This window comes from Oncorhynchus kisutch, linkage group LG8 (genome assembly GCF_002021735.2).
Source record: "Oncorhynchus kisutch isolate 150728-3 linkage group LG8, Okis_V2, whole genome shotgun sequence".
NCBI classification, from domain to species: domain Eukaryota; kingdom Metazoa; phylum Chordata; class Actinopteri; order Salmoniformes; family Salmonidae; genus Oncorhynchus; species Oncorhynchus kisutch.
Window position 1 is genome coordinate 51,580,161 of NC_034181.2, and position 15,056 is coordinate 51,595,216.

At 43.8% G+C, this 15,056-nt stretch overlaps 1 protein-coding gene across 3 annotated transcripts in view; it reads right to left on the reverse strand.

Annotated features, from left to right (window-relative positions):
• The window catches only part of zfand3 (zinc finger, AN1-type domain 3), a 61,118-nt gene that overhangs the window by 15,421 nt on the left and 30,641 nt on the right, over positions 1–15,056 (reverse strand). The window contains exons 4-6 of one of the 3 annotated variants that reach the window (XM_020489362.2): positions 11,085–11,153; positions 6,695–6,865; positions 289–2,392 (exon numbers count right to left, since the gene is read on the reverse strand). In XM_020489362.2, the coding sequence (XP_020344951.1) occupies positions 2,238–2,392; positions 6,695–6,865; positions 11,085–11,153 (395 nt within the window). In that variant the 3' untranslated portion in view covers positions 289–2,237. Of the gene's footprint in view, positions 1–288; positions 2,393–6,694; positions 6,866–11,084; positions 11,154–15,056 lie in introns of those variants that run through there. The other 2 variants (XM_020489361.2, XM_020489364.2) reach the window with 2 other exon arrangements.

Sequence of the window (15,056 nt, forward strand, 5' to 3'; positions counted from 1 at the left end):
TCATGGCACAGAGCCAACAGCATGCACAGTGCCAGCAAACACTAAGTAGCAAACTACCTGTTAAATGTGTGAATGTGTGTAGACTGCACACAGACACCATACACACGTGCCGTTGAAATAGGATGTACGCACATTCATACAAGAGCTGACGACATAGGCATGTTTGTTCTGAGTTGCATATTTCTACCGAAACATTGTGCCCTGCTAAACACGGCCCAGTGTTTGTTCATGCTCCTCCCTCCATCCATCTCTCCATGAGACATGAGACATTGACCACACTACACCTCCTCTCATCCAGTTTATTACTTTATTTTTTAGCAACAAAAGGGAACAAAAGAAAACGAAGGCTACAGAATTCTCTTATCCATTTTTTCTTAAAACGTCAAACAAAAAATGCAGCACTATGCTAATGTGTAAGTAAAATAACATTTAAAAAACAAAGAGGGTTAAATAAGGGTTTTTCTTTCACATACAATATTATTTTACGACAATTCAATTTCTATTACATTTTTCCTCCCCGCTCTGCTTGTAGCCCCACAGCCCCACCTATGGCCAGGCCCCAACCTCTCACTCAGTGTTCGCTCTTTGGCAAGAAGAGGTGTGTGTGTGTGAGTGTGCGCGCGAGAGCAAGCAAGTGAGAAAATCAATACTGTGGAGAAATGAGAATGAAAGAGGGAAGGATTAATGGAGAGTAAGGTGGGTGAGAGCAAGACATGCTGTCTGGAAACGGAATGGAGAGAGTGAAAGGAGAAAGACAGTGGTGTGCGATGGCAAGGGCAGGAAGAAGAGAATCTGTGAAAGAAAGAGGGAGTTAGAATCCTACCGAGGGGTCGGGGATGGCATCGAGAGACAGAGGCGTCGCAGAAACATTTCAAACAGTGGGGGCTGATGGGAAATTAAGTCCATGGCTAAGATATTATGGGTTATATCGAGCGAAACCAGAATAACCATAACCATGAACTTTGTCAAAAGGTTCTCCACAAATTCACCCCGTCCAATGTGTACCACTTGATTTTGCTTAGCTGTCCTTGTGCTCTGCGCATGTGGGCTGAACTGTATGTAAGAGTGTTTGTGTATGTATGTGCGCATGTGTGCAGGGGGAACCAGATTCCGATAGAGGCACATATAGAGGTCTCGTGACAGCTCTTTGCTTTTGTGTCCATCTTAGAAGTTTATCCTTGGCCAGCACCCGTAGTAGCATGAACATCATGGCCAAAGGAAATCTCAAGGGGTGTGTTTTCCGTCTCCATAGCGACTGAAACTCACTCGGGGAGATTAATTAAATCCCTGACAGACCGACTGTTCCATTTTTAATCCAACCCCACTAACTAGGGGACGATCGGTGCCTGTTGTCTAGAAAGGAAGTTCTCTCTCCCAAGATACAGAAAATGGCTGTTGTGTCAACAGCAGCAGGCAGGTCAGAAAGGGAGGGGGGAAGGGGAAGGGAGTTGCAATAGTCCAACCCCCCCCTGCCTCTCCCCCTGTAAACCCCTCATTGGATTCTCCCACAACCTGAGGTGGTGGTGATGATGATAGGGACAGTTGCAATAAGCAGCAGATGGCTTTAGTTTTTTCTGAACAGGGATGCCCCTGTTCTTAAGGCTGAGAAGCAGTGGTGGGTGTGACACGCTCAAAAGTCATAGGTCAAAATCACAAAACAGTGGAGGGAGAGGGATTCAAGGGATGTCTTGGGGTGGTAGGTGCTCCTTAGGTACAGATCTAAGATCAGCTTAACCTCCCTTGCATCATACCCTTAATCAGTGGGTTGACCTGAACTAAAAACTGACCTTAGATCAGTGTTTAGGGGGTAACTTCATCCCACTCTGTGATAGTGATGACATGAGGGGGCTCTGGTCTTTATTATGAGGTTGGCAGACAGGGAAGTGACAGATAGGTGGCTTTAGCAGTCCCTTGTCGGGGTGCGAAAACTAGAAGTGCTTTGTCTGCTTATTTGAGGTAAGAGCATTGTCACAACAAAAAGTGGCAGTGGGGACAAGAGTGAGTATAAAGTGAGCATTTGTCTCCGTCCCCATTTGCCACCCATTCCCCGAAGTCTCCACTTACACACTTTTTCACATTGATTTAACAACGCAACCAATGCTTTACACCAATCCTATACTTTTAAGAAATCCATGAGGGGGGCTGTACAAGTGCACATTTCTGGATAAAGATGAATGATTTAGGATGCAGTCTCCTCTTCCTCGCTCTCATCATCGGGGTTGGGGATGGGGGGGGGTTCAGGTGCACTCCTCACCGATGCGCTGGCATGAGCGGCCCACCTTGCGATCCAGCTTGACCATCTTGAGGATGGCTTCTTCACGCCCGCGCCCCAGGTGGTCGAAGAGGCAGTCGTGCTGCTCGGGCAGCCGGTGGAGCATGCAGAACACATAGCCTGTTGGTGAGAAGGTGAGATGTTTTTTTACTTTTTATATATAGCATTAGTTGACACACCCCAAAAATGTTGAAGTGGTGCTGACTATGCTCTTTGCCGAACGGAACGAGTGTGATCGTATACTCCCTTAAAAGACCTTTGCTTGAAAAACTAGAAAAACGCATTATCAATAGTAATGTGTCCATTTTGAGAAGCTGTAGCCAGCATACACTCTCTCAAAATAGTCCGAATGAATCTAACAAGAAGTCTCATTCATTCTGACGTTTTGCCGAATAGATCTTAGTCGCACAATTTTACATCTAAGTAAGATGTTTGGTGAAGTATTTCTCAATGAAAAATGTGCATGAAAATGAGTCGTCTCATTAAAAGACTATTGAAGAATCCATACTGTTGACCAATCACCGATGAAGGGGCGTAGACTTCGGCTCCAAACTTCGGCTTGCCTCCAGAAAATAATGTGTGCCTGAACAGCCGAAAAAAACCTCACTGAAGTCCAAAACTAACAAAAACATCACAGAATGTTGTCATAGATGTACAAACTCTACCAAACTGTTTCAGCTGGGAAGCCTTATGGACATTTCCAAACCTAAATACATGTAATGCATTCTTCAACATAGGGGAGTTATGGAGTGGGGAGAAAATGAGGCAGGAGAAACGTTGTTCTCCTTTTTCAATTGGTTTACATATGTGTCGTTGCACCAATAGTTAAACTCCCTTACTTTTCTGGCCCTCCCCCAGTTTTTTTAGGCAACATTTTGTCCTCTTTGGGAGCACCCTTGTTGTTAGGCTACATATTTTGATGGTGATGGGCAGGAAAGGGGGACAAAAAAGATTAAATGAAGATGTGAATAGATAGAGAGGAGATTAAGAGAGGAGATGGAGAAGGGGAGTAAGGGTGCAGAAGTGTACTTTTTCAAATTCTTTCAAAAGTTAAATTGGGCACAGACCACGATCCCCTAGCTACAGTATAGTGGCAACATTTTCTCTAATAAGTCAATACATCCAGATACAATTCAATAGAACAGAGACAAGCAAATGCATCTCCACGTTGTAAAGCTTCAACCCCAGCTAATGCAATTGCAGCTAATGCAGCTACCAGGGCTTTGTGGAGGGCCGACACAATGGAGACTCAATGGGGAGGATCGCTGGTGGTAGTGGCTTCACTGGCAATGATTCTCAGGCAGCTTAGCTCCTAAGGACTGAGAACAGAGTATCGAGAATAAAGTATTCTAATGCTATTATACTCTGTTCTCAGTTCTGTGTTCACGAGAACACCAATGAGTACATCAAACACCGAATCTCAAATCAGTCCTAAGAAACAACGCCGCCTGTCTTCAATACTCTACGCCTGAAACATGTATTCACAAACCAATTCTTAGGCGCTAGGACTGACCTCGAGTCAATCATTAGGAGGTACAACACCCACCTTCTTCAATACACTCCAGCCTGAGTATCATTGTCAGTCAAAGATCCCTGATCTCAAATCAGCCCTTAGGAGCTAAGCTGCCTGAGTATCATTGCCAGTGAAGACACTACCACCAGCGATCCTCCCCATTGAGTTTCCATTGTGTCGGTCCTCCACAAAGCCCTGGTAGCTGAAAGGAGTCTCAATAATACACAGAGAGAGAGCGACTCGTTAGTTACGTTGGGAGTCTTAATGTATTCGTTAATATGCATAATGTTCCTGACAGCGACGAACACTGATTAAAGTCTCAGAGCGACAGCGACCGAAGCGCCCTTTAATTGAAGAGTGGCAGAGGCAATTATTAAGCCATGCACAGGAATGAATAAAGAAAGATGTGGTAGTGTGTGGGGTGGTGTGGTGCTACAGCGGGGCTAGCATGGAGCCGAAGGTAATGGTGGAAGAGGGAGTGGCTGATGGACGCAAAAGGGGAGTGGGATAGGGGAGAGCGTGGCTTGGTGGGAGTATGAGGAGAAAGAGGTTTGGTGACTAAAGTAACTGGTGTGTGTCCCTGAAGTGGTGTGTGTGACTGTTGTGTACATATGGACACATGCACCGTACACACACACACACACACACACCCTCTGACATGTAAAATGCTAACAGATGTACCTACTTGTGTTAACAGTTAACACACAACTACAAACAGAGCATGGTTAATATAAGATAAAGGGACAAAGCTATTGCACTGAAAAACGTTCACAGCCAAAAACAAAGCACAGCCAATAGATAAACGGATCAAGTGAGGTACTTCTACTGACAAACGGCAGGGAAAGCGCTTTCTCGAGTGATAGTTAACTTTGCTGTGAAAATGCTGCTAGCTCTAAACAGAATGTGCCATCAATTTGGCGGGGAAGCAGTCAGTCACTAACAGCGAGACGTGTCATTAAGCCATCATTAGAATGACTTGTTGTCATAATAAATAGCAGTGCTAATAAAGCCCGGGCGTTGGCTACAGTAATGACACATTAAGCAGCCTACAACTACTGCTTTGTGGCTGAAATGATAGGCTTACTAACATGATATGATTGTTATCAGATACAGTATATATATATATATATATATATAGCTAAGCCTTAAAGAAGTTTTGGCAAATTTATTAAAAACAAAAACAAAGAAATATCACATTTACATAGGGATTTTGACCTTTTCCTCAATACTTTGTTGAAGAACCTTTGGCAGCGATTATAGCCTTGAGTCTCCTTGGGTATGACGCTGCAAGCTAGGCACACCTGTGTTTGTTTCTCCCATTCTTCTTTGTAGATCCTCTCAAGCTCTGTCAGGTTGAATGGGGAGCGTCGCTTCACAGCTATTTTCCCATCTCTCCACAGATGTTCGATCAGGTTCAAGTCTGGGCTCTGGCTGGGCCACTCAAGGACATTCAGAGACTTGGCCTGAAGCCACTCTTGCGTTGTCTCGGCTGTGTGCTTAGGGTCATTGTCCTATTGGAAGGTGAACCTTCACCCCAGTCTGAGGTCCTGAGCGCTCCAAAGCAGGTTTTCATCAATAATCTCTGTACTTTCCCTCGATCTTGACTAGTCTCCCAGTCCCTGCTGCTGAAAAACATCCCCAGAGCATGATGCTGCCACCACCATGTTTCACCATAGGGATGGTGCCAGATTTCATCCAGACGTGATGCTTGGCATTCAGTTCAAAGAGTTCAATCTTTGATTTATCAAACCAGAGAATCTTGTTTCTCATGGTCTGAGAGTCTTTAGGTGCCTTTTGGCAAACGCCAAGCGGGATGTCATGTGCCTTTTCCAGAGGAGTGCTGCAGAGATTGTTGTCCTTCTGGACGGTTCTCCCCTCTCCACAGAGGAACTCTGGAGCGCTGTCAGAGATGACCATTGGGTTCTTGGTTACCTCCCTGACCAAGGCCCTTCTACTCTGATTTCTCAGTTTGGCCGAGCAGCCAGCTCTAGGAAGAGTCTTGTTGGTTAACAAACTTCTTCCATTTAAGAAAGACACCACTGTGTTCTTGGGAACCTTCAACGCTGCTGAAATGTTTTGGTGCCTCGACACAATCCTGTCTCGGAGCTCTACGGACAATTCCTTCAACCTCATGGCTTGGTTTGTGCTCTGACATGCACTGTCAACTGTGAGATCTTATATAGTGGTGTGCCTTTCCAAATCATGTCCAATCAATTGAATTTACCACAGGTGGACTCCATTCAAGTTGTAGAAACATCTCAAGGATGCTCAATGGAAACAGAATGCCCGAGCTCAAATTTGAGTTGTACAGCAAAGGGTCTGAATACTTAGGTAAATAAGTATATACTGTATCATTTTTTTCATATATTTGCAAACATTTCTAAAAACGTGTTTTTGCATTGTCATTATGGTGTATTGTGTGTAGATTGATGAGAAACATGCTTTATTTAATCCATTTTAGAATAAGGCTGTAGCCTATCAAAATGTGTAAAAAGTCAAGGGGTCTGAATACTTTCCGAATGCACTGCACTGCGTGTTAACACAGGAATGTTAGCATACCTGCATTTGTATGAGAACGTGTGTGTGTGAGTGTAAGTATGTATGAGCCTCTGTGTTTGCTTGCATGTATAAAAGTGTCCCATATGTTTGTGTAACCTTTATTTAACTAGGCAAGTCAGTTAAGAACAAATTCTTATTTACAATGACGGCCTACCCCGGACGACACTGGGCTGATTGTGAGAAGCCGTATGGGACTCCCAAAATCGTCCGGATGTTATACAGCCTGGATTCTAACCAGGGACTGTAGTGACGCACTGCATCTCAGTGCAAGAGGCCTTAGAACGCTGAGCCACTCAGGAGACATGTAGGCCTATGTCTGTTTATGTTTTTATGAGTGCGTGTGTACTGACCACAGCGGCAGGAGCCGAGCTCTTGCTGTACCAGCTCCAGTTTGGTATGGCATCGGTGGCAGCGCCGGCTTCTCTTCTGCTTGGGACCCCCATTGGTAGATGACGACTCCTTAGACCCGGGGCCCACCCGTGCGCTCTTCTCTGGTGATGCGTCACTCTCTGACTCAGAGGCTGCTCGAACACAAAAAGAAAACACACACAAAAAGGCCACACCGATCCATTAAGAGTGTGTTTTAGTGAAGGGTCGTACTCGAACAAACGGCTCTTTTTGAACAAATCTTCATGGTGAACGTTAGGAACCTAAACACATCGATGAAAGAGATGTTCATTTGGCTCGCTGATTTGCATACTGACACTACTGCTTGTTGAGGTCAAAACAAAGTTTTGCAGCAGATAACTTACAAAATAATTATAAGCCTTCAGTGGGTTCTAAGCTGACATATGCAATAAAATACTGAATTTCACCTTTATTATAGTCCAGTGAAATGAACATGATTCCAAGTGTTATTTCATAGATTTGATGTATTCACTATTATTCTACAATACAGAAAATGAAGAAAAACCTTATATATATATATATATATACACACACACACATAAATACACACAGTTGAAGTCGGAAGTTTACATACACTTTGGTTGGAGTCATTAAAACTTGTTTTTTTAACCACTCCACAAATTTGTTATTAACAAACTATAGTTTTGGCAAGTCGGTTAGGACATCACTTTTTCACCCCTCATGATGCCATCTATTTTGTGAAGTGCACCAGTCCTTCCTGCAGCAATGCACCCCCACAACATGATGCTGCCACCCCCGTGCTCAACGGTTGGGATGGTGTTCTTCGGCTTGCAAGCCTCCCCCTTTTCCCTCCAAACATAATGATGGTCATTATGGCAAACAAGTTTTATTTTTGTTTCATCAGACCAGAGGACATTTCTCTAAAAAGTACGATCTTTCTCCCCATGTGCAGTTGCAAACCGTAGTCTGGCTTTTTATGGCGGTTTTGGAGCAGTGGCTTCTTCCTTGCTGAGTGGCCTTTCAGGTTATGTCGATATAGGACTCGTTTTACTGTTGATATATACTTTTGTACCAGTTTCCTCCAGCATCATCACAAGGTCCTTTTCTCTTGTTCTGGGATTGATTTACACTTTTCGCACTAAAGTACGTTCATCTCTAGGAGACAGAACGTGTCTCCTTCCTGAGCGTTATGACAGCTGCGTGGTCCATGGTGTTTATACTTGCGTGCTATTGCTTGTACAGATGAACGTGGTACCTTCAGGCATTTGGAAATTGCTCCCAAGGATGAACCAGACTTGTGGAGGTCTCCAATTTTTTTTCTGAGGTCTTCTTTTGATTTTCCCATGATGTTAAGCAAAGAGGTACTGAGCTTGAAAGGTAGACCTTGAAATAAATCCACAGGTATATCTCTAATTTACTCAAATTAAGTAAATAAGCCTATCAGAAGCTTCTAAAGCCATGACATCATTTTCTGGAATTTTCCAAGCTGTTTAAAGCCACAGTCAACTTAGTGTATGTAAACTTCTGACCCACTCAAATTGTGATAGTGAATTATAAGTTAAATAATCGGTCTGTAAACAACTGTTGGAAAAAAGACGTGTGTCTGTAGCCATGACATACTTTAAAAAAGGCTTGTCATGGCTCACATCAATACCATTATCCCAGAAATCCTAGACTCACTTAAAATTGTATACCGCACCAACAGATCCACAGATGATGCAATCTCTATTGCACCCAACTGGACAAAATGAACACCTATGTGAGAATGCTGTTCATTGACTACAGCTCAGCATTCAACACCACAGTGCCCTCAAAGCTCATCACTAAGCTAAGGACCCTGGGACTAAACACTGGATTCTGTACTTCCTGACGGGCCGCCCCCAGGTGGTAAGAGTAGGTAACAACACATCCGCCACACTTATCCTCAACACGGGGGCCCCTCAGGGGTGCGTGCTCAGTCCCCTCCTGTACTTCCTGTTCGCATGACCGAAAGGCCAGGCGTGACTCCAACACCATCATTAAGTTTGCTGATGACAACAATGGTAGGCCTGATCACTGACAACGATGAGACAGTCTATAAGGAGGTCAGACACCTGACCGTGTGGTGCAAGGACAACCTCTCCCTCAATGTGATCAAGACAAAAGGAGATGATCGTGGACTACAGGAAAAGGAGGACCGAGCACACCCCCATTCTCATCGACGGGCTGTAGTGGAGCAGGTTGAGAGGTTCAAGATCCTTGGTGTCCACATCACCAACAAACTAACATGGTCCAAGCACACCAAGACAGTCGTAAAGAGGGCACGACAAAACCTATTCCCCCTCAGGAGAATGAAAATATTTGGCATAGGTCCTCAGATCCTCAAAAGATTTTACAGCTGCACCATCGAGAGCATCCTGACGTGTTGCATTACTGCCTGGTATGACAACCGCTTGGCCTCCGACCGCAAGGCACTACAGAGGGTAGTACATACGGCCCAGTACATCACCGGGGCCAAGCTTCCTGCCATCCAGGACCTCTATACCAGGCGGCGTCAGAGAAAGGCCCTACAAATTGTCAAAGACTCCAGACACCCTAGTCGTATATTGTTCTCTAGGTCCAAGAAGCTTCTAAACAGCTTCAACCCCCAAGCCATAAGACTCCTGAACAGCTAATCAAATGGCTAACCAGACTATTTGCATTGTCCCATCCTACGCTGCAGCTACTCTCTGTTACCTATGCATAGCCACTTTAATAACTCTAACCTCATGTACATAATTACCTCAATTACCTCAACACCGGTGCCCCCGCACATTGACTCTGTACTGGTACCCCCTGTATATAGCCCTGCTATTGTTATTTATTGCTGCTCTTTAATTATTTGTTTTTCTTATCTCTTACTTTTTTGGGGATTTTCTTAAAACTGCATTGTTGGTTAAGGGCTTGTAAGTAAGCATTTCACTGTAAGGTGAAACACCTACTCATGTTGTATTCGGTGCGTGTGATAGATAAAATTTGATTTGAGACGTGTTTGTGCCGTCATGTGCATTAGTAGCACAATTTCGAACCTTTTGACATTTGTTTTTACTTATGTTGACTTTCCCATATTGACGTTTTAAGCTACAGCAAACTTTTCTTAGCGGATGTACAATCATTGCAAATTTAATTATGGGGTGTTTCAGGCCCCAAAGTGAACATCACTGTACACTTGCAAACTCGATCAAAAACAAGGGCTGAGGAGCTTACGTTAAGAACTTCCCTTGTTTTGCTAATCATTTGGACCAACTTCCAAGACAGTGACGGGGATTCCCCCAAGGGCATAAGACGAGGGTAAGTGGAAGAGGGTGTCTTTTATGAGTTTGAAATGCAGCCAAGGGCTTGATGATAAGTTGAATCAGGTGTGCTACCTCTGTAATACATCAAATGCAAGGAACGGCTGAGGGTCCCCAAGGAGATGTTTGAGAAATGCTGCATTGGGCTAATTAAAGCATGTCCCCCATCAAATTCTACAACAAAATAACAGACAACAATGATACCCATATACAGTACTTTACCGACTGGGAATTTCAGTTGTTATGCAACTGGTGGGTCTAATCCTGAATCCTGATTGAATCAAAATGAGTCAAGCATCTGCCCAGAAGTCAGTTTTAGGTCAGGATTTTTCTCCTCCATCACAGAGACAAACAAAGATCTTCGCTCGATACATTTCTGAGAACTAGGCCAAGTTGACCGGCGAATCTTTGGCATTCACGATCGATTCCTCCGCACCCATTATCCTATGGAATCTCTCTGGGTGCACCATGTAGGAATAGGGTGCAATTTGGAATGTAGAAGTCCCTTTGGTATCTCCAGTCTTTCTGCCTTTTTAATGGGTCTTCTTTTTAGCAGCAAGGGCCCTCAATGGAGGGTAGAAACATGTGATCTCCAGCAGAGAAAGAGGAGTTCCTTAGTCGTTTAAGTCTTGCTGACAAATGTGTGTGTGTGCATGTGTGTCCACTCCTTAATGTCAACCTTAATAAGATAGAAAGGCCATATATTGCAGCCATATTACATAATACTGGAGCGCCTAAAACTATGGTCACTTCACTTACTTGCTCACTGAAATGCGGGTGCAGTTTCAATTGCATGGGGAATATACTTAATGAAAACTACCTAACAAATGTGAGGTAGTCTACTTTCCCCAATATCTCCCCTTATTGCATTCAATTTACAGTCTACCTATCGGGTCAATTAACTCTGCCATTTTGGATCAATTAATAGTGGTTGATTCCAATTCCCTCCGACACCAGTCTCACTCCATTCCGGCTCCGTTAAGTAGAGTTGACAGGCCCGTAGTTGGAACATGGCGCCTGACACGGAAACCTAGTGTTAGGTCCGTCGAGGCTTAGCTACCTGAGTTGCAGGGCCGTTTTGTGGGGGTGGATACTAGTATGCCGTGGGCTGTGTCTGTGCTGGAGACTTCTGGAAGAGAAAGGGGAAAAAAGAAGAGAGACTTGTGGTTGGTGCAATCCATCAACTACAAAGAGCAGACAGACAGACATGGAGGGTCAAGGTATGATGCAATCTAGTTATTTTCTTATGTTATGCAATAAAATGCAAATGAAATACTTAAAAATCATACAAGGTGATTTTCTGGATTTTTGTTTTAGATTCCGTCTCTCACAGTTGAAGTGTACCTAGAATAAAAATTACAGACTTCTACATGCTTTGTAAGTAGGAAAACCTGCAAAATCGGCAGTGTATCAAATACTTGTTCTCCCCACTGTATAGATGTATTATTATTTATGTATTTTTCCATGGAGGCATTTAATAGACTAATGTTGTTTTGTGTTCCTAAAATGTCAATCTTTACGTCTAGACATTATAAGTTTGGATAGAGTCACCTATTTAGAAGTGAAACAACGCAGTTTTACAGTTCAATTTGTAGAATTGTAGATAATTATATAGGGGTAAGGCAGCAAATGCTGAATCTGACTTACTCAAACCTTTCTAGACTTGCTGGAACAGCAACTTGGCAGCATTAATCCTTTTCGTGACATAAATGGTATCCAATGAATGGGATCCAAATTATCTTTACATTTGGCTTACTTAGCTACCTATGATATATTTTATTAGCACTTTTTTCACTCTCTCCCCCCCCCCCCCCCCCCCCCCCCCCCCCCCCCCCCCCCCCAATTTTGTGGTATCCAATTGGTAGTTACAGTCTTGTCTCATCGCTGCAAGTCCTGTATGGACTCGGGAGCGGCGAAGGTCGAGAGCCACGCGTCCTCGAAACACGACCCAACCAAGCCTCATTGCTTCTTGACACCATGACCGCTTAACCCAGAAGCCAGCCACACCAATGTGTCGGAGGAAACACTGTACACCTGGCAACCGTGTCAGCCCGGCCCACCACAGGAGTCGCTAGAGTGCAATGGAACAAGAACATCCCTGCAGACCAAACCCTCCACTAACCCAGACGACGCTGGGCCAATTGTGTGCCGCCCCATGGGTCTCCCAGTCGCGGCCAGCTGCGACAGAGCCTGGACTTGAACCAGGATCTCTAGTGTATTAGACCACTGCACCAACTCGGGAGGCCCTAGCTACCTATGATATCTTATCTGTGTCTGACATGTCTTGGTCTTACAGAGGACGAATTGAGGTTGAAAAACCAAGAGTCGATATGTGACTGACAAGTCAAGTATATTACACTAAATCGCTACGGAAATACATTTTCCCGTTCATTTAAATGGGTCCCAGTCATGACAGATCGCTAACGTAAAGTGGACTGTAACCACCTCTTTGTATACATAACCTGGGCAGATCTTCCAGATAGTGAAAGATCTGCCCAGTACTCCAACTGCCTTCCTTTCTCCCACCTCTCTCTCCTATGTATGCCAGGACAGATATAGCCTGGTCTGGGCAGCTCCACCGTTGTTGCAGAAAATAGCAGATGTGTCCTTGGCAATAGCAGGCTCCTGGACTAAAGGAGTAAGTGTGTGTGTTTATTAAAGAAAGCAGACTGTGTCCGTCTCATGGAAACACACAAAAAGACACGAAAAATCTGTATTAACTGGTGGTCTAGGTACCACAACGTCTCTGACTGTATTGTGCATTCCCGGTTATGTTTTTAAAATATACTATGTATATGACTAGTTTCAGGAAACTAAGGGTATATCGCACTTCACTACTTCACAGTAGCGGCATTTGAACATAAACATTTAAATTTTATCAAAATGCATTTTTTGGGGCTGAAATGCCATCTGGAACGTTAACTCTCATGTGCTTTAATAAAAAACTTCTATTCCATCCATAAATATGAATACAATTGGTCAATTACCAGCCTAGTCGGTTTAGTCACAAAAAAGTCAGGAACCTTCCCGCTAGCCATGATTGGCTAAGATAATGGGTGGGCTGGACATGCTGGGAGATGAGTTTGGATTGGTCTGCTATGTAGCATGCTTCGGTCTATAACCTAAGCTGTTCAGCACGTCTTGACGGTCCTTTCTATCGCACTGTTTTTGAAAGATATAACATTATCCATCAAGAACTACACAAGTTGTGCTACGTTTCTAAACCAAATTGATGCCCTGAATTCAGCAGGTGCTATCGACAGATCAGTTGGAAAAAGTGCTGGGCTGCACACGCCACGGTTAGTGTGAACCCGGAGTGACTGGTCAAACAGCTACAAACAAAAATAGAGTTAAATGGTTCCAATCTGCCACAAAAGCGTTCATCCATTTATACGGGTAGGAATCTAGTTACATTTGCAGATAAGTTTCTCATTTTGTAATTTAAAGCATACTGTTAGATAACTAGCAAACGTTGCTGGCTCGCTAGCTAACGTTAAGTGTATGATCTGTGAAGTAATATGATACGAATCAGGCTATAACTAATATATGTAAATTGTAAATTGATTCCTAAGGTTTGCTAGCTAACATTGAATGCTAGTTTGTTAGCTTTAGCTACCTGCAGATTCATACTACAGCTATGACAAAGTTTTTGTTGGTAGTAGTACGGTAGCCTTGTGGTTAGAGCGTTGGACTAGTAAACGAAAGGTTGCAAGTTCGAAACCCCGAGCTGACAAGGTACAAATCTGTCGTTCTGCCCCTGAACAGGCAGTTAACCCACTGTTCCTAGGCCGTCATTGAAAATAAGAATTTGTTCTTAACTGACTTGCCTAGTTAAATAAAGGTAAAATAAATTTTAAAAAATTGTTTAGCTAGCTAGCTACTTAGCTAGCGAGCTACATGTCTAAACAACACTCCACTTCGGCCGGATTATTACATGACCCATCAAATTAGCCAAGTGTGTCTGGGTGATTACGGCCATTTCATAAACATTTTTATTTATTTCACCTTTATTTAACCAGGTAGGCTAGTTGAGAACAAGTTCTCATTTGCAACTGCGACCTGGCCAAGATAAAACATAGCAGTGTGAACAGACAACAGAGTTACACATGGAGTAAACAATTAACAAGTCAATAACACAGTAGAAAAAAAGAGAGTCTATATACATTGTGTGCAAAAGGAATGAGGAGGTAGGCGAATAATTACAATTTTGCAGATTAACACTGGAGTGATAAATGATCAGATGGTCATGTACAGGTAGAGATATTGGTGTGCAAAAGAGCAGAAAAGTAAATAAATAAAAACAGTATGGGGATGAGGTAGGTAAAATTGGGTGGGCTATTTACCGATAGACTATGTACAGCTGCAGCGATCAGTTAGCTGCTCAGATAGGAGATGTTTGAAATTAGTGGGGGAGATAAGTCTCCAACTTCAGCGATTTTTGCAATTCGTTCCAGTCACAGGCAGCAGAGAACTGGAACGAAAGGCGGCCAAATGAGGTGTTGGCTTTAGGAATGATCAGTGAGATACACCTGTAGGAGCGCGTGCTACGGGTGGGTGTTGCCATCGTGACCAGTGCACTGACCAGTGAACTGAGATAAGGCGGAGCTTTACCTAGCATGGACTTGTAGATGACCTGGAGCCAGTGGGTCTGGCGATGAATATGTAGCGAGGGCCAGCCGACTAGAGCATACAGGTTGCAGTGGTGGGTGGTATAAGGTGCTTTAGTAACAAAACGGATGGCACTGTGATAAACTGCATCCAGTTTGCTGAGTAGAGTGTTGGAAGCTATTTTGGATCGGTAGGATAGTCAGTTTTACTAGGGTAAGTTTGGCGGCGTGAGTGAAGCAGGCTTTGTTGCGGAATAGAAAGCCGATTCTAGATTTGATTTTAGATTGGAGATGTTTGATATGAGTTTGGAAGGAGAGTTTACAGTCTAGCCAGACACCTAGGTACTTATAGATGTCCACATATTCTAGGTCGGAACCATCCAGGGTGGTGATGCTAGTCGGGCGTGCGGGTGCAGGCAGCGAAC